This window comes from Dermacentor variabilis, chromosome 10 (genome assembly GCF_050947875.1).
Source record: "Dermacentor variabilis isolate Ectoservices chromosome 10, ASM5094787v1, whole genome shotgun sequence".
NCBI lineage: Eukaryota > Metazoa > Arthropoda > Arachnida > Ixodida > Ixodidae > Dermacentor > Dermacentor variabilis.
In genome coordinates, this window is record NC_134577.1 from 22,842,708 (window position 1) to 22,861,815 (window position 19,108).

Sequence of the window (19,108 nt, forward strand, 5' to 3'; positions counted from 1 at the left end):
GGTTCGGAAATTGACAGTTCCCTTTGCCAGCAGCCGTTCAGTGGTCTCGGCATGGGCGCAGTCTTTACCAGGAGTTGTTCATTGGTCTCAGGCTCGGCAGCAAGATTTCCCATGGCACAAGCAAAACAACAATCATTGCTTCTCGTAGGTCACCTATCGCTCCAGCCTTCGTCCGCCCCGGTACACATTGTCAGCGTGTGAACAACTTCTATGCAGGTGTTGTTACTCAATCCCGCAACAAGTGGGCGTATAGCGTCGCCTTCGGATTCACGCTCGGTATCCTCTAGGTATGGACAGTCGAACACCATCGTAGGGCCCATTTCCGGAAAAGCACTTCTTCGGCATCGCGTTAATGTAAACAGCGTCGCTTCGAGCTGATGAACCCCTTCGCAGAAGTTTGCCCCGCAGACCCGCCGGATGGAGGACGCCTATCCCACGGCCAGGCACGCTCTGCCTCTGTGAATCCATCCATCAAGCCGAAGGCGCGCGCATGGAGGGTGCGCGGCAAGTGGTCTCGATGTTCCTCAAGTTGAACCGCCGACTCTGGTTCCCGGTCGTCGGCACCCGCAGACGCCAGGTCAGAAAGATACAAGAACAAATGTCCTTACTGCAATGCACTATTGGCACCCTTCGACACGTCATAGGAGAGTGCAATTTTTCCAAAGACCACCCCCCTATACACATAACTAATCCCCCTACTATCCCCACTCTTTACGAGCGATCGGAGATCATACTACCAGCCCCGCCCTGCAAGACCAGCTCCGACTGATCCACAGGGGCCAGGCGGCCCAGGAAGCATATGGAGCCCGGGAAGAGGGAGCCCCCCCATCAGACGCTTAACGCACTACATTTCATTATGGGCCAGTAAAGTTGTTTCTCTCTCTCTCTCTCTCTCTCGCCGGCTCGGTCGTTATTCAGTTCTGCGAGCACTGTTTACATCGCCCGCATTGTTTACGTCCGCTCCTTGGGAAGCCGGCTCGTTCGGTATGCAGCGTTGGACGCGACAGCAATCTTTGTTGTTTGCTTCTGTAATTATTCATAGAGTCATATGACTCGAATCGGTAAGCCATGCGAAGAGACCCGTGGCACTGTTGCGGCTTAGGCAGTCAAACAATCTCAGACGAGCGCTCGTTCCTGGTTGACAGAAATCGCAGGTTCGAGGCGCTTTAAACTAAACTGAAAGCGGGTGCGAAAATAATCAAAAATGTTTTTTAGGGAAAAGTTCAACTGGAAAAATAAACCGGCACCGTATGCCAGGCGCTCTTGGGCTCATAACGTGAGGATGAAACACGCTGGCGTAAAGCGTTTATCCGAGTGATGCAACGAAATGTGTGGAGACGAAGCGGCAAGCCCTGTGCGATTCCATTTTGTAAAGCTAGACTAAGAATGCAGTAAAAAGAATACCCGTATACAAATTACTGTTACGCGTGACTGTAGACACTTTCACACTTTCTTATCAATAAGCGGCGCACGCAGTATTAACCCAAGCATTTGCAGGAGTAAGTATTCATGCGCATTCATGCGTATTGCATGGTAAATTGCTGAGCGAGCTAAGCTGTGTTATATAGCTCAGAAAACACAAGAGGACGGCTGGCCCGGAATTTCATGCCACTGATTGCCAACAGGAAAAAAAAGTTCGTGCGACAACAACTAACACTTTCGTTGATTGTACCATAGGCACGATAAAGCGGCATATTTCGCGTTGATAAAGAAGTATTGAGTACGAAATTGCTGCCAAGAGGAGCTACGTTTAATTAGGCCATTCTATCATTAAGCAGTTCTAGCCTTAAAGAATTGTTATGAAACATTTCGTGCAGAACAAATAGAAGGAGACCTGCCATATGTCTGTCACTTGAATTGATTGTTTGTCACGATATACTCACGGTATGAAGCTTCGGAGAAACACATTGACGGCGATGTAGCGGCTCCCCCGAACCACAATGCCGAGAGGCAGGTGTCGCTTGCATACCTGTGAATGGCTATGGAAGCGCAGGAGCGCAATAAACAACGTTGCTCCGGACTATACCCGATTTCTATGGACTCTTGTGCTGCGCGTTCACCATAACGGCATGGGAGGAAGGAACGTATGGCTACAAACTGCCATTCTTGTAGTCCTTAGCAGGCCGGCATTGAGCGGCCAGTCGTTTCACATCGACTACGACAAACACACGTTCGTCAAAGATGGCCAGCCCTTCCGCTTAGTCGGCGGGTCAATGCACTACTTTCGCGTACCCAGGGCATACTGGGACGACCGCTTGCACAAGGTACGAATGGGCGGGCTCAACGCCGTTGACTTCTACATCGACTGGAGCGGCCACGAGCCGGAACCGGACCAGTACAACTTCCTCGACAACTACGACGTCGTGGCTTTCCTCGAGGCCGTCAAGAAGGCCGATCTTCTAGCCGTTGTACGGCCCGGTCCATTCATATGCGGCGAAGTCGAAAACGCCGGCTTCCCTTACTGGCTCCTGCGCAAGCATCCGAACATTCACTACCGCACCATGGAAAAAGAATACGTGGAGGAAGTCACCAAATGGTTCAACAAGCTGCTTCCCATGCTCGTTCCGCACCTTTACAAGAACGGAGGCCCCATCATCATGTTCCAAGTGGAAAATGAGTACGGTCACCTGGACAACGGATGCGACCCCAAGTACATGGAGTTCATGGTATCCCTGCAGGAGAAGCTGCTGGGAAAGGACGTGGTTATGTTTCGAACCAACTTCCCCATAGAACGACGCTTCAACTGCGACAAGGTGCGCGACATCCTCGTGGCGGGAAACTGCGATCCCAAGTGCAACACGTCAATCTTCAACACGATTCGCAAGGCCCAAGTGAAACCGGGAGGACCCCTCCTTCTGGCTGAGTACTACACGGGCTGGATGAACTTCTGGGGCTGGAACGACAATCCCGCGTATCCGCCCGGAGTCGTTGAAACCTTCAAGAAAATGATGGACGAGGGAGCAAACATCATCTTCTACATGTACCACGGAGGCACGAGCTTCGGCTTTAAGGCGGCCACCAGCGGAGACTCCCCGCTAGTGACGAGTTACGACTATGACGCCCCCATCGGCGAAGACGGGGACCCGAAGGCTTACTACTATCCACTGAGAGACGCCATCGGCAAGTACTTACCACTCAAGCAAGGAGATGTTCCCAAGGGATCGCCGAAACTGAGCATCGACGCCGTGCCCATGTCTCGAAGCATGACTCTAAGTGAAGTCATGGACCACTTCCGAAACAAGGGCTGGCTCAGGAGGACCCATTCCAAGTTTCCAGTGACTTTCGAGCAGCTGGGGCAGGACTTCGGGTTCCTTATGTACAGCACGGAGGTGCGCGAGGACCTTAACGAACCGCAGTTGCTAATAGTGCACGGTCTGCGCGACATGGCGCAGCTCTTCATCAGGGATGAACGGCACATGATGCGCTGTTTCGACACCAGCCGCTTGGATATCATTATGAACGCGACCGTGAGACTCAACAAGGGAGAAAAGATCTCGATCCTCGTGGAAAACATGGGCCGTGAGGACTTTGGGCAAAAGAATCGCGACCCCAAGGTAAGCGTATTTATAGCCGAAAAGAAAGGCAGCGTTGAAATATAGAAAATCCGCATCCCCAGCAGTAAAGGCAAGTCACACATCACCCCCTGGATGAGCACGGCTGAAGACTGAGCAAGGCTGAAATAATTATCTCAATCACTAGATATAAAATGAAGACGCACGTCTAAGGAAAGCAGAATTCTTGAACTGCGCTGGCTACTTACTTTCGCATGGCTAAACAGAAATATCATTCAATTTTCCAAGGAATAATAAATTATGCAAATAAGTGCCTGTAACATTTCTGCTTCGGGTTTCGGCATCACAAATATTTGCAAGAAAGCTTTCCCAAAGCATTGCAGAACAAAGTTTGCGGATCATCGAATTATATCGCGCCGATTTTGGGTAAGAAGATTTAGAAAGGTTTCGCCGATCCTAGCATTCCTCCTAAGCGGACATCTACTGACCAACGATTTTATTCAGATAGACAGCATGCTCCCCAAAGCACTTAAGAGGTCCATCAGGCGCACGTTAGTAATTTATTTGCTATGTAGTACACATCGCGCAATGTCTTGTGGCGAGAATAATGTGTCCCCTTCGCAATAGTATTTCTACCTCTCCACGAGAAAGTGTGGAGGAAGACAAGCGTGGATAAGCGTAGTGGTAAAACTTTATCGTCCAGCTGTACTTGTCCACGTGCTGTTCCACATTGTATCACGAAATCAGTTTACACCAAGTCGCCAGAAGCCTACACTTAGTTCTTTCCCTCTGCTGAACTCCCTTCGAGGATCATTTGAATGTTCGCCGGAACACGCGCTGTATTCATTTCATTATGTTCCTCTTTGCTCCCAGGGTCTCCAGAATGTGACGGTGAAAGGTGCCAACATGACCGACTGGGCCATCGAGGCCGTGCCGGTGACGCGGAACAGGGACGTTAGCGAGTTGATGCACTTGTTGGAAAGGGGAGGTGAAGGAAACGTCGAGGGCAAGAAGACACCTCGCTTCTTTCACGGCTCGTTCAAGCTGCGCGATGGACAGAGACCGCTGGACACGTTTCTCGACCCTTCAAACTACAGCAAAGGAATCGCCTTCATCAATGGCATCAACCTGGGTCGTTACTGGCCCGCGGCCGGACCGCAGATCAGGCTTTACGTACCGGGCGTGTTCCTGAGACCTCATCCCGAAGAGAACAAGCTCATCCTGTTCGAGCTCGAAGGGCTTCGCGGTAATAAAGGCGAACGTGGCGTGAGCTTCGCCGACAAACCTTACCTCACCGCCGATACGGGACGCCCCCATCCTTAAACACTGAATTTAAACGCAATGATTATGGCAGACATTTCTAGTAACGCGTTGAATCAGTGTTGTCAAGGCTCCTCATCCAACTCTGCGTCAAGTTACGCACGCCCCAATTTTGCACAATAAATGCGTCCGACATTCATTCTGCCTCCACATCCCAGAAGATTCTGAGACCATGGCCTAATGCCTGTGCGATTTACAAAGTCAGAGAAGCGCTTGTGCGATTCTTTAGATTGACGAAATGGTATTACGTCATGTTACTGACTGAATGAGGAACGCTTGCGCGTGTGTCTGCAAGCCTACTGTGAACTTGTCATGTCCAATTCTAGTTATCTCTTAGGAAAAGGAATCAGTCCCAGGTAGCCATCGCGGTTAAGACGGGTGAACGCTCCTGTTGTTCCCGTAACACTTATTTTTCGCTGAGGCAAATGTGACCTGACTCTTTAGGGTACACGGGGCAAGGCATTAACTACATTGATTGAGCTGAAAGCAAAAGGCCCTATAGAGTTCCCCAAAAGTTCAACCGTCACGTGTTCTGAAATCCGTCGCATACAGGCATAAACCCTAACATTCGAGAACGTGTAATTTGCTGAATGTACCGGATTGGGAGCCGGGCATACCCAAACTTCCTTGAGACCAGGGTCTTCAGCTTTCAATCTGTGGCAGAAGTGACAACAATCGATGTTGCTGATGACGACATTATATACACGTAACGACCATTAGTGTCTCTAATGATGCTTCAATGTTCAAGTCCGGTGCTCATTGTTATTTTCCAGGCATTAACGCGATTTGTTTTCAACTTGACTCAGCGCGGTAAGTCTGAAGTATTTTGACATCGCAACGTCCGTTTAGCGAATTCAAAATCTCTCATTGGTGGAATTGACGGTGGACATCAGCATCTGTCAACGGAAAAGGAAAGCTTCTATGATCTGAACACATAAAGGGCTACAAAATATATCGTACCACTCATATGATATAGTTAGAAATATACAACTTGACTTGATAGATTTGTTTATCATTCCGACCAACTTTGTCTACACAACGAATACCTTCAGTGGAGTTGATGGTGGATTTTGAGACCGGTGAAAAAAACTATCTACGATCTGCCTATGCGAAGGCCACGATACATTTCTTACATATTTGGTGACACCGACACCCAACTAAAGCAGGGCTTTACCTGACGACCCTGACCATTTAACCGGCCTCATTGTTGTTGTTGATGATGATCAACTGCGACAATAGGGAATTTTGGCTACTGGTAAGCGGGCTATCTCAAATACGTAGCTAACATACAGAAACATGCACGGAAACACAATTAATGAAAAACTACACGAGAGAACAGTTTCAATAGAAAAATAAAAAAAATACGAAAAGCTCTCTTAATTGCGCAGAGTGAAGCTCTAAATTACACTCTATATAAGTATGCAAAGTCTTGATATAAACCATAAGCCTTGAAGCGGCCTCACTTCACGGTCGCGTTCGCGAGCAGTCTTCACAAGAACAGGCAATAGTAGGAGCCATCGAAGGAACAATATGAACGTTATTTCATAATTAATGATTTGGAACAAGACGAACTGCAGCGCTTTAGAAATAAACCAACGAAAGTTTCAACAAACTCAGTGATAGCGGCAATCATACTCTAGTACTGGGCGTCCCCTTCTTTCTCTTCCCTTTCACCCATACCCCAGCGTAGGGTAGCCAACCAGACTATTGACTGGTTAACATCCCTGCCTTCCTGTATTCTTCTCTCTCTCTCTCTCTCTCTCTCTCTAGTACTGGACGTTTATCCTCGCCCCTGGCATGGTGTACGGCACACGCTCAAGCAAACTGGCGCAAAGCCTACTTCCACCTCCCCCCCCCCCCCCCGCCCTATCATGATCTCTGTCGACTTATCTCATTTTCGCGACGCATGCGCCATGGTGCGCAGAAGGCCCCGAGACCAATCCGCCACCGTCAGTGCTGTAGCGTCATGCAGCTGTGGTTGCTTAACAACTTTGGCGAACATTGGATGGGATCTCGGTAAACTCCACAATCTACACATGCATAATACCGAGCCAGCAAGTGACCTGTGACAAGCTCAATAAGTTTGCTCACGATTAAATGCATCATTTCAAACCCACAGCGTACAAGAAGTCTGTGGAACGATAACTTTCAGGATAATAAAGTAAGGTAAAATCAGAAAACAAAAACACACTAAAGCATACAAAATGTCAAATGGTACGACAACGTCATCATGGCGATGTTGCCAGGTGTAATTTATGTCATCTAATAGCACTCTTTCCTAGGAAATAAGATCACTGTCCCCAAGGAAATCGCGGACGAATATTACAGCTTCTTTTTGAGTATAGGGACAGGACCAGCCATCGAGCACTTCTTTTTATACAAAGGGACGTCTATCTAAGGAGTCCAGGCGATCATGACGTGTCTCCCGATGTTGGCCGAATTGTCGACGACAGATGAGCACCTGCAATACGCTGAACACTACGGGGTTCATTTCCCCATGAATAAGGGCTTTGTTGATATCCCGTGAACACGACCAACCTTGGATGTTAATGAGCGGTTGGACAACATAAAATGCAGTTAATGTAAGGAGTGTTTTGTAGCCTGTTCCAATGTTAACAAGCTTGCCTCGTTCCAAGTGGCTGAAAAAAAAATGAGTAAGGAAGGCGAAAACCCGGCACAAGCCGCATTACTCACCTCAGATTTGTTGCTGGCTGTACCGCTTGCCGAACATGAGGACCTGTGGGGAAAGAAATGCGGATGGGTGTAAGTTGCGGTCGGAAGTTGAAACGTTTAGGTTGCACTAAAATATTACGCAAGTGAAGCAATGGAGCGCCCCGACGTACTTCAGTGCTAAACCAGTCTATAGCAAAACTAAGCGGCTCCAATAGAACGATGTAGAATGGAATGCAATAGAATAGAATAGAAGAAAAGCGATGTATTGCGTGGCTGAGCTCAGTTTTGTTGCAAGCATGCAGTAACTTGTCCAGTTGGCATACCAGTCGATTGGTTTCTATCCTTTTTTACACAGAATTGCACGTCAGATGGTGGAATAGTCCACCCCTTTGGGCTCATATTTGGTTTAGCCAATGTTCGTCAAAAATTAGAATTCAAGCGCCACCTAAAAACATGCGAGACGAATCTTGTTAGAAAAGCTTGGAAGAAGACTGAAAACATTTTTAAGAAAGGAACGAATTAGTTTATATAATAATCAATGTAAAGATGGAATGCAAAGAAGGAACTCCCTCCTTTCAATAGTTATCTTTGACGTAAGCGAGCATGTCCACAGTTTTAAAGGTTTATAAAAACAAAATTTGTCAGCAACCACTCACTGCACGTCAGGTAATTCGCTGTCACCCTTAAGGGAACAAAAATGATAGCAAGTTATTTATGCTGGCACGACCATGTTACTTCTTTGCAGAGTTTCGAACACATAAGAGTGAACTACAACACTGAAATAAGCATGCTACTCAATATGTTGAGATAACTAGCAACTTGGACAAATATATGGGAAGTGACACAAGTTAATCAAACAGGCAAATTTACGTGAAAAAGCCGTGAGCTCAAATGTCAAAAGGAATGTCCAGGAACGTTATTTAAGAAGCTTAGTTGAAGAGGAAGCTTTAACTACGGGGTTCCTATAGGAATACATGGTAAAGGATAAATTGTTCTTATCGGCAACCACTAGCTACACCGAATTTGATTAGGTTTGTTACATCTAAAAGAAAAAAACGAAAATTCTAGTGACTGTACAAAGCACATCTTTTAGTTAATATGTCGATTTGTTTATAAATTTGTCGAAAATTGAAAAAAATTAGGTTATCAAGTTTACAACTCTAACTCAGCAGTGACAAATTATACAACAATTCTGTAAATTGCGTGTGATAGCACATCTAAAGCTGCTTGGGGAGCATGTAAAAACTAGCAGAGATTTCTTAATGAAAACGCCAGAGATGGCGCATAAAAGAGCCACCTATTCAAATGACGAAGGGAAATCGAGATTGTGGCGCGTTTTGTTTGCGGCAAGTCCGCATCTGGGAAGTGACGGGGCCACTGTGCCTATATATTGTTTGCTTGACGTAAGTGATGCCCTAAAGCGTACCTCTGTTGAGGGCCAAGAAGGCGACAACTTAACGAAGGCCTAGAATACAAATTGAACAAAGAACGCGTTCGTTAGGTGTATGGGTGAAAGTGCCTAACGAGGTTCGAAATAGTGTCATACGCGCATAACGAAGCCTTGATAACGAAATCGGCTGAAGGAACGGAAAACTGGGCGGCTCTTTGCGCGCGTGAACGAGAACATGTAGGAATGGGTGATTGAAAACACACGCGAAACTTTTTTTTTTTACCTTTGTTAGGCCTCCAGTATAAGCAGTGTGTGAATCGACAGATGTCGCTAGTTGACATGTATCGCAGGTTCGGCTTTCGCACGCGAGTCGCTTTTCTTTTGCTTGCCTACACAACTGCTTTCTTTCACGTTGCCCCTATAGCACAAGGCCATTAATACAAAGTGAGCGTGATTAGACATCTATCGGCGTCCTGGGTGTAAATCAGCACACCATAGACAGAAGGAGAAAAAAAGAACACACAGGTGGCGGCAGTCAATATGAAGTGTCATCAATTATATTAGACGTTCATTCTCGCCAGTATACTCCGCATTAACTTCCGTTCAATTCAGAAAGAGTTCTCTTGATGAAGAAATGCGAGGCACAATATGTCAGGCCTAACGCACGCGTCCACATTTTAACGATGTCAACTAAACCGAAACATTGACAAGTAGCTGCCTTTCCATTTCTTTATTTTTCATTTGCTAGAAATTTAGGTCCGACTTTAGCCAATCGCAGCAAATATGTCTATCGATTATAACGAAAACAGAAACATGCAATATGCTATCCCCAAGGGTAGCTTATGTAAACTATGTTTCTAAATATTCGCAGAAAAACAACGTATAGAAACATGAAATAGCGGTTTGAAAATAGGATGGAGATACAAGAAGGTGTGCCTGAAAGTGTAGAAGCTATCGTAACGCGCATTTTGTGGTATCGAATACCATAATAATAAATCTGAAAAACGTCGACACATCATTTCTTTTTGAGAAACATGTGAAGTTTCGAACTTGACGCTCTCAATCAAGCGAGAATGGACAATTGTCATTGAAGAGCAAATACGAAAATCAATTACATAATAAAAGAAAGCACAAATAAACCAATGCATGTTTTGTGCCTCGGAAAATTACGTATTCGTCCGCGCCAATCACAGCAGTAACGTTTGTTCAGCTGGCTAATTACGAGAACTCAGCCACTGACAACCCAAGTCCATCTGCGCGAACTGCTCCCAGAATACCACGCCTTGCCTAGAAGCAATATACGCGCACGACGAACATCGACCGGCAGCAAAAGCAGCACGACAGATTTCTTCGTTTTCGTTCCCGCCGCGCGAAAGGCTTCACTCGCCGACGCGTTTATGCCAAGGTGCTCCGAGACGCAATAATGCCGGAAACGTGTCGAAGGTATCGCATTTCCCGAGATATATGCAGGGAAAACAGGTGCAAACAGCCGCACGCACTGAATAGGCGCGGAAGAAAACGGGCGCCGAGAGGGACGGGAAAGTTATCGCTGAACGTTGCAGTCGGCTTCACAGAAACGCTATCCTGTTGGGGCCCTTCATAAAGCGAGGTGCCGAATCATGCGCGCATGCGTACTCGCGGCGGTTCTCGTCTTTTGCTGCGAGATCTTCTCGGGTGCAGGAGAGAGGTCGTTCGCGATCGACTACACGAACCACACTTTCCTCAAGGACGGCAAGCCCTTCCGCTTCGTGGGCGGCGCGCTGCACTACTTCCGGGTCCCCCGGGCCTACTGGGACGACCGACTTCACACTCTACGCATGGGCGGACCCAACGTCGTAGACTTCTACATCGACTGGAGCGGCCACGAACCGGAACCGGGGCAGTACAACTTCATCGACAACTACGACGTGCTGGCCTTCCTCGAGGCGGTCAAGAAGGCCGACCTCCTGGCGATTCTCAGGCCGGGACCGTTCATATGCGGCGAGATCGACAATGCGGGCTTCCCCTATTGGCTTTTGCGCAAGTACCCAAACATGCAGTACCGCACCATGGAGAAGGAGTACGTGGAGGAGGTCACCAAGTGGTTCGACAAGTTGCTGCCCATGCTGGTTCCGCAACTGTACAAGAACGGTGGGCCTATCATCATGGTACAGGTAAGCGCAAACCTGTTACACGTGCGGCATAGAGCTGATCTAGCCGTCGCTGCGCTGCACGTGCCGGCGTTTTCACTGTCCGCGTCGTGGCAACTTTTACGTGAACGGTGTAGCGCGGTGAAAAAAATGGAAGTTATTCTGGCGTACATGTCTCATCTCCGGTGGTGTTGAGGAAGATGGCTAGGACCGCAAGTGTTCGCGTGGATCCCGAGCAAATGTCTTTGAGGAACGGGCGAAGTGGCGTTATCAAGCAATATACCGCTGTAGAGTTAGGCGTCTAAATGTGTATCTTCATAGATCTGGTTTCTTTATGACGAACTCCGTTACCGTCTCCGTTACCGTTTGTAGACATGGCGCGCAGCCTTCAGGTGTGCTCACGTGATTAGTGCTCTCCCTCTATCTTTCTTTCCATCTTTTCACCCCCTTGTTCTTTTCCCCCAGTGCAGGGTAGCAAACCGGACGTGCCTATCGTTAACCTTCCGGTCTGTCCTCCCTTTTTTCTTCCCCACCCGTTCTCTCTCTCTCTCTCTCTCTCTCTCTCTCTCTCTCTCTCTCTCTCTCTCTCTCTCTCTCTCTCTCTCTCTCTCTCTCTCTCTCTCTCTCACTCTCTCTCGTTTTTTTTTTCTTCCTGTCGCCGCTTCTCCTCCTTCCGTGGAATTCTAGTACTTCCGCCTAGTAGTCTAGACTTTACTCTATCAGCATCAAACATATTGTGATTAGGTGTCTGTCAGGCACTAGCCAGATGTCTAATATAGCTGACCTCCATAAGTCCTCCATAAGTTCACTGATCCGCTGGGAAGGTGCCGCTGCTAAGCGTGCCGGCTGTGCTGAAATTTATTCATTCTGCTTTCATGTTTTGTAAAGTAAGATCTATCAAAATATTGTTATGCTTAAGTTGAAGAATGTCTACTTCTTTACTATATTATTTCTGCTTGTGTTGCTTGTTGTGTGCACTTTTCATTATCTCCGGTGTGGTAAACCACCCACATAGGTATGAGACATGTGTTGCGGCAAGAACAACAACATGGCGTCTTTGAACTCGCACGAATACATTCCCCGATGTACCCCGGTATTGCGCTTAATCAAGAGTTCCACGGAATCCCTTCTGGCGAGCAAGAAACTTGGCGAAATAAAAGAAACGTTCGCCAACTGTATTAGTCCTTTTACAATTTGGGGACTTCTTGATTTTTTTTCAACGGATAAAGTGGTCGCGACGCTTCCCCGAAATTGTTATGAGGCCTCTACATACAAGTTGCGAGAGCATCTCCTGGATTTGCGAGAAAGCAAGCTAGTTTTTCTGTATAGGTGGATCTACTCTGGCTGATAATCAGTGATGGCGCAATGAATACGGCTTTGATATCAAAGTAGCACGCCGTCCCGCTTTCCTGTCCGTCATCACTGCACGCGTGTTGCTCAAAGGCACGAGTTTGCACAATCGTAGGAAACACAAAGGGGAACGCATGTGGTTAAATAAATACAGAGGTGTCCTTGGACAACAGACTTGAAACGAAGGACATCCCTTATAGTACCGAAAAAAATATCTTCCCATTCTATGCTGACAGAGCTCGTGAGAGAAAAAAAAAAGAAGCTTCGACAGTGGTGAATACGAATGCAATATGTTTACTTACAATGGTGCCGCATGTCTGTACAGCATTCGCCCGTCACGCCTTTCAGTATCATAGACATCAGTCTATAGATAAGTGTCTGTAGGTTGCGAATAATTTGCCGGCTCCTGTACGTAGCCCATACACAGTGTACCGAGACTAAGAGAGCGACCTGCTTGGTGCCGACCGTGATGCAGGTGGAGAACGAGTACGGCCACCTGAAGGGCTTCTGCGACCCCAAGTACATGGAGTTCATGCTCTCCCTTCAAGAGAAACACCTGGGCAAAGACGTCGTCATGTTCCGCACCGACTCGCCGTCTCTGCGCCAGTACGAGTGCGACAAGGTGCGCGACATCCTGGTGGCCGGCAACTGCGACCCCAAGGCCGACGTGCCTAAGGCCTTCGACATCATACGCAGAGCGCAGGTCAAGCCGGGAGGGCCCGTCGTTGTGGGCGAGTACTACACCGGCTGGATGAACTACTGGGGCTGGAACGACAACCCTGCCTATCCGCCAGCGGTCATCGACACATTCGAGAAGATGATGGATAACGGGGGCAACGTCATATTCTACATGTTCCACGGAGGCACCAACTTCGGCTTCAAGGCAGCCACCAGCTCAGAGTCGCCGCTGGTGACGAGCTACGACTACGACGCGCCCATTGGGGAAGACGGCGATCCGAAGGCATACTACTTCACGTTGCGCAAGTCCATCGGCAAGTACATCCCTCTCAAGGCCGGAGAGCTGCCCAAGGGATCACCCAAGATGGGGATAGACGCCATTCCCATGCCACACAGCATGTCGCTGAAGGACGTCATGGACCACTTTCGGAACAAGGGCTGGCTGAAGCGAAAAAAGTCCAAGTTTCCGGTGACTTTCGAGGAGCTCGGCCAGGACTTCGGGTTCCTGATGTACCACACGGAGATCACCGCGAACCTGGACGGAGAGTACTTGATGACGCTCCACGGTCTCCGCGACATGGCACAGCTGTACGTTCGGCAGGAGCGCCACTTGATGCGCATTTTCGACACCGCCCACCTGATCATAAAGCCCAACACTACTGTAAGGCTCAAGAAGGGGGAGAGGCTGTCGATTCTGGTGGAAAACATGGGACGCGAAGATTTCGGTCCCAAGAACCGCGACCCCAAGGTGAGTAGGTCGGAATGTTACACCTGCATACGACCTCCTACAAGGAAAAAAATTAAAGAATGAAAAAAAGAAGATAAGAAAGAAAAATCTGAGGAAATCTAAGCACTTCTAATGAGCTGTGGATACGAAGGCATTAATGTATAATTGAACGCCGCTGAGCGGTTCTTCGAGTTATGAACTCCTCGCGGGCAAGCGAGCGCGCTGAGACCCTTGGTGCGTTTCGATATGGCCTTACCAGGCGCAGCCGAGACCTTGCGCCACCAAGGAACGCGCGGACAACACAGGCTTTCGAGGGCGACACAGTGGGTGACGTGGCGTCGCGGCGGTGCCCTCTCCACTCGCGCAACACCTGGCGCGCTAGCGCACAAAAACAGGTGTCCCCTTTCGCCCGCTCTGCTCCGTCTAGGCTCCCTCGTGCCGTGACGCCAATAGGAGTTCAGATGCCGTTTCGCTGCTACAGACTACAGACGCCGGCTTTTTCACTCAGTAGGTGACTTGACGCTTTTGCATGAAAACGTTTTCAACTGTCACGGTAACCAATGCCGACACAGTGCGGAGGCACCCATAATGAAGAGACAGCAGAACGAGAGATATCCAAAGGGAGGTAAAATAAAGGAAATGCACGGAGGCTCACAGACGGCGCGTCAAACTTGATGACACCGTCAGTAAACAAAATGTTATCCATTTCTGTGGTTGAGTCAAGAGGAGATAGGTGGACAACATTTTGGTTAGTGAATGCATCACAGAGCTGCACTTCCTATAATGTTCATTTCATGGCACCGTTTTTCAGTTTGTGTGCGAGTAAGTGGGTTCTGCGTTCCTTCTTATCCATGCACTGACGAAAGTAAATTAGATTTTTTTTATTGGCGACTTTTCTTTGGATATACCAACCGTCGTTTGTCGGCACTTTATTAAAGTTATCCCCATCCTATCCTATTGCTTTTCCAATTTAGAGGAATAATAATATATTGTTTTATGTGTTAGCTGAGGATATTAAGATGTGTATTTTCAAAGTTAGTCATTACAATTTTAATATTCGTGCGCAATTCCACTAAACCATTCCAATACTCGAACACCTCGCCTGAGCCAGCTATTTTGACCAGAACCCTTTTCGTTCTTTCAGGGAATGACGAATGTGACCGTCAACGACGTCACCCTGACAGACTGGACCATCGAGGCGGTGCCTGTGACCCAGAACCGAGACATCAGCGAACTGATAAGTCTCATGCAACAGCCCAGGAATGGTGACGGTAAAACGCCGCACTTCTACTATGGCGGGTTCACGCTTGCCGAAGGAGTGAAGCCGCTGGACACCTTCCTCGATCCGTCCAACTACAGCAAGGGGGTCGCGTTCATCAACGGAATCAACCTGGGCCGTTACTGGCCCGCAGTCGGGCCACAGATTAGGCTGTACGTTCCGGGAGTTTATCTCAAGTCGTATCCCGAAGAGAACAAGGTCATCTTGTTCGAGCTGGAGGGAGTGCGCGGTGAGAAAGGCGGCCGCGGCGTGAGCTTCAGCGCTAGGCCTCTCCTCACCGCCGACGCAGGAAGCCCTCACCCTTAGGAGGAATGATTGCGAGGCAGCAAGTAATGGTTGACATTGTTTGGCAATGTTTATTTCGCATTCAGTCTTTGCAGACAAGAAGGACGGAATGCCAGGATTGGTAGCTCGACAATTTACCAGTAGCTTGACGACAGCTCCGGTCCCGATTTCATTTGTTTGTATTGGTTGATTACATGCAGACGCGTTTTTCAAGCTGGCGTTTCATTGTTGTTATGCATCATCACCAGCCTCATGGCGGCACGTCCAGACTCTGCACAATAAAAGCACACTTTTTTTATGACGCTGGAGTGATGTACGAAGTTGTCTCTGGATGAGTTGTTTCTGATACGGTTCAAACACGGTGTATTTATTATCACGATATAGCCCTATCCAGCATCGGGATCGATGGGGATCTATAGCGATCGTAGATGCCCTGTATCACACCCGTATACGCAGAGCCGATAAAATTGTCGTGAGTAGTCTAGGTGTTTCGTCTTTTGCGCAGTGAAACAAAAACGGAAACCATAGAGGTGACGATACTACAGTATAGGTAGCAAACTATTACGCTAATTTGAGCTGATGATGTTGTGAAATGTCGAGTCAGAGCCCCCCATAAAAGCAGGCGTGGACAATCTTACGACCAGTGAACATTTCATTTTACCTATAGGTGAACACAGGATAGAGTGAGATATACTTCAACAGCAAAGCTTCTTCATTCAACCTACAGATGAAGGACTTGGAGTACACGTTCCGGTATCTTATCGCTGCAACCATTTGCATCAAGTTTAGCTGGCTTACCGCGATATCGTGAGATACTGCAGCTGAACACTGGGGTCGCAAGTTGAGCTTGAGCAAACGGTCCGCATACAAAACGTTCGTTTGCTACCAGGCGTCCTTATGGGTTCGGGGTTTAGGCGTACGCGAAAAACGGGCAAACTTGAGAACGCTGAATACGCGTCCTACTAAAATTTGTGCTCGGCTTAATACTAGCTCGCAATGCTAGTTAACGTACCCTCGATGGCGCTTTCTACTCCATTTTGTTTCCTTATGGTTAATACCAAGTATTTTTTGTTGTAGAGCATCCAGCTGCTGATGCCTCCTAACGGCGTGTTTAGTAAAACGCGGGACGATTCAAATCATTGCTGCGTGCACTAAACCAATCTCACGATGAAAAAAATCGTATGCGAGTCTACCACTTGAGACGGCATTCTATGGTAAAAAAAAAAAAAAATCATGCGCCATTCGCTTTTGTGAAGGTGGTTGACAGGCGAAGCTGTGTAGCAGACGGCACGGAGGTGACCCATAAGTTTGAACAAAGGTACGAACTCAGTTACTGTCTTGATCGGTGGTCATTACTTGACTTGCAACTGCAATCACAGTCTTTGATAATGTCAAATCGATGCGCGTACGCCGTTGGGTGGTCGGATGGGCCGGATGTGGCATCGCAAGGGATATTTCTGCAAGGCAGAACGCGTAAACCGCTGCATTCTCGGTACCGACACATCCACATTGAAATCACCGACAACGAAAACAGGGTAGTATCATCGCAGCTAAATCACGCAAAGTGAGTAGCCACGATCCTTACGGGACTATGAGTCATTGCATTTTTTCCTTGTTTACAGGGGCATGAGCCATAGATGACAGTTTTCGACATGCTGTTCTGTATGTTGTATGCGCGATTAGAAAGAATTTAAGCACTGTTCGCTTCACTTTGCTGAGTGCATGGAACTTGTGTTTTACGGGGCTATGAGCCATTCTATTTTTTGCTTGCTTACGGGAGTAGGAATGCTTACAGAGGTATGAGCCATTGATGATGACAGTATTTGTTCACGGAGAACAAAAGTGCATGGAACCCTAGCTATACACACCTTCGCTGAAATTATAATACAGCTGCACATAAAGTGCCATGGTGAAAATTAGTGTTGTTACTAGCGACATCGCCTCCGAAACGTCCGACGCGGTCCGTTGCGCCACACCCGAGATCTCAGTCACCCATGCCTGGCATGGCGCGAATCGCATAGCGTTCGCTATAGGGGCTGCCACGAGGGCGTAATGTTGATGCTAAATGTAACGCAGAGAATCCAGCAGACAATGAAGCGAAACAGGCATAGGCAAAATAGCCCACATTTCCACTATTCAGTATAAAATCAGCCGTGTTTACAACCTCCACAAGAGGCTTCCCACGTTCAACCACTTTAGCTAAATGTACGGCTGTCCCTCCGTCTACGTGCGTGGGTATTTACGTGCGCTTAATTTATAAACTATCGCTGGAGGGGTTGGGCAACGCACAAGCGGCCATGGCGGCGGATGTGGCATATACCTCCTCGGGCGTGCCACGTGACACCTGCAGTTTAATTCTCCCATGGCTAGGTGATAACTACTTGGCGAGTGTCAGGGGACAGGAAGAGGGCGGCATGGATCGTAGAGGACAAAGGTGTAGCTGAAGTTAACCTCATACCGCTTTCTTTGTTTCTCGCAATTTATACAGACTAGGCATCAGGGCTGTCATGTAACGCTTGTAGGCTCTCTTTCTTTCTTCTGTTTTTGTTGTGGCTGTTGTTCGCTTGATGTACTAATGCAACCGTCTGAGGCAAATCAAGACCACCCAACAATTGGCTATCACGTGGTGCGGTCGCATGCCGACGCTCCCTTCCAGTGGATCCTGTTCCTTATATAGTAAGACTGCAGGACACTTTTGTACATTTTGAAATTTATTTAAAATTATCCGAAGGGCCCTGCTGGTGTTCATAATGAGAGGAAGAGAAGCAAATGCAGTTTTACAGGTCATTCCACTTCTGGCAGATAAGCGGTGATCGGCAGCACTAACACAATTGCTGCTAAGAGAAAAGAAACACCACCGAAGACAGCAGAGGATTAGAAAGAAGTGGGGAGGCTGAAAAAAAAAAAAGATGAAGTACGCTTAAGCTTCGCCTGCATGAGTCGCACGGGTTCGCATTCAAAAATCCCTGACTGCTTCTCACGCTTCCCGGCAACTGTAGCGTATTTAACCGTAATGCTTAGCGGGAAACGCTGGCCGCAAACGTTGTGCACGAACACGGGCTTTCTGGCAGAAACGCCGCCTCTTGCGTGGGCCGCGATGCGGCGGAGGCGAGCCCCATCTGGAGGTATTTCAAGGAACCGGGCGCACCGCTCCGTGGCCTCCAAGATATTCCCGCGCCGTCGCGCGTAAATGGCGGACGCCGTGGCCGGTCTATGAATGGTGGAAACGCTGGAAAAGGGGTTTCTTTGAGTTTTCGTGTAACAGAATTATGTTTTCTCGGACAATCAAGTTACAATCCGATGCTATCATGTCCCTAGGTTGTGTGCTAGTCGCAATTTAGGATTTTCCTACGTATTTTAGCTTGAGAAATTCAATTCAGTAGCTTCCTTGCGCCACATGGAGGGTCTGGGTATGGGTGGTTCGAAAATCCTTTTGTCGGAACGACGTCCGACGCCGGATTTTCTGCGACACGGGGCCCTTAAGGGAAACTACGGTGATTTTTTTTATGTCAACGGGTGTCAATGAAATTCGCTGGGTACGTTCCTCTGAAAAGTTGCGTCATGTCCTCAAAAAATCATTTTTGAAAGTTGCAGATTTTTTACAAATGAATTTAATTTATTGGCTCAAACACCCTATCTTACCTCCTCCACAGTTAGAGGCCACATTGTGTATGACGTCAGGAGTGTTGCATGCAGAACGTGTTGGGATCATGCAGGCGACAGCGACGGGAGCGTCGAGGAGTCGACGATCGTGAGCTAGTGCAT

General features: G+C 48.0%; 3 protein-coding genes across 5 annotated transcripts in view; 2 read left to right on the forward strand and 1 right to left on the reverse strand.

Annotated features, from left to right (window-relative positions):
* LOC142560123 (latrophilin Cirl-like) overlaps nt 1-19,108 on the reverse strand; it is an 848,550-nt gene that overhangs the window by 602,438 nt on the left and 227,004 nt on the right. For all 3 annotated transcript variants that reach the window (XM_075671956.1, XM_075671952.1, XM_075671953.1), the window contains one exon: nt 7,527-7,569. The gene's annotated coding sequence lies outside the window, so the exon portion shown is untranslated. The remainder of the gene's footprint in view (nt 1-7,526; nt 7,570-19,108) is intronic.
* On the forward strand, nt 2,004-4,932 carry LOC142559453 (beta-galactosidase-1-like protein). Its single transcript, XM_075671043.1, has 2 exons — nt 2,004-3,554; nt 4,386-4,932. The coding sequence occupies exons 1-2, from the start codon at nt 2,070-2,072 to the stop codon at nt 4,833-4,835; spliced, it is 1,935 nt and encodes a 644-aa protein (XP_075527158.1). The 5' UTR covers nt 2,004-2,069; the 3' UTR covers nt 4,836-4,932.
* LOC142560124 (beta-galactosidase-like) lies at nt 10,381-15,643 on the forward strand. Its single transcript, XM_075671958.1, has 3 exons — nt 10,381-11,048; nt 12,850-13,800; nt 14,924-15,643. Exons 1-3 carry the CDS (start codon nt 10,515-10,517, stop codon nt 15,362-15,364), a joined length of 1,926 nt encoding a protein of 641 aa, XP_075528073.1. The 5' UTR covers nt 10,381-10,514; the 3' UTR covers nt 15,365-15,643.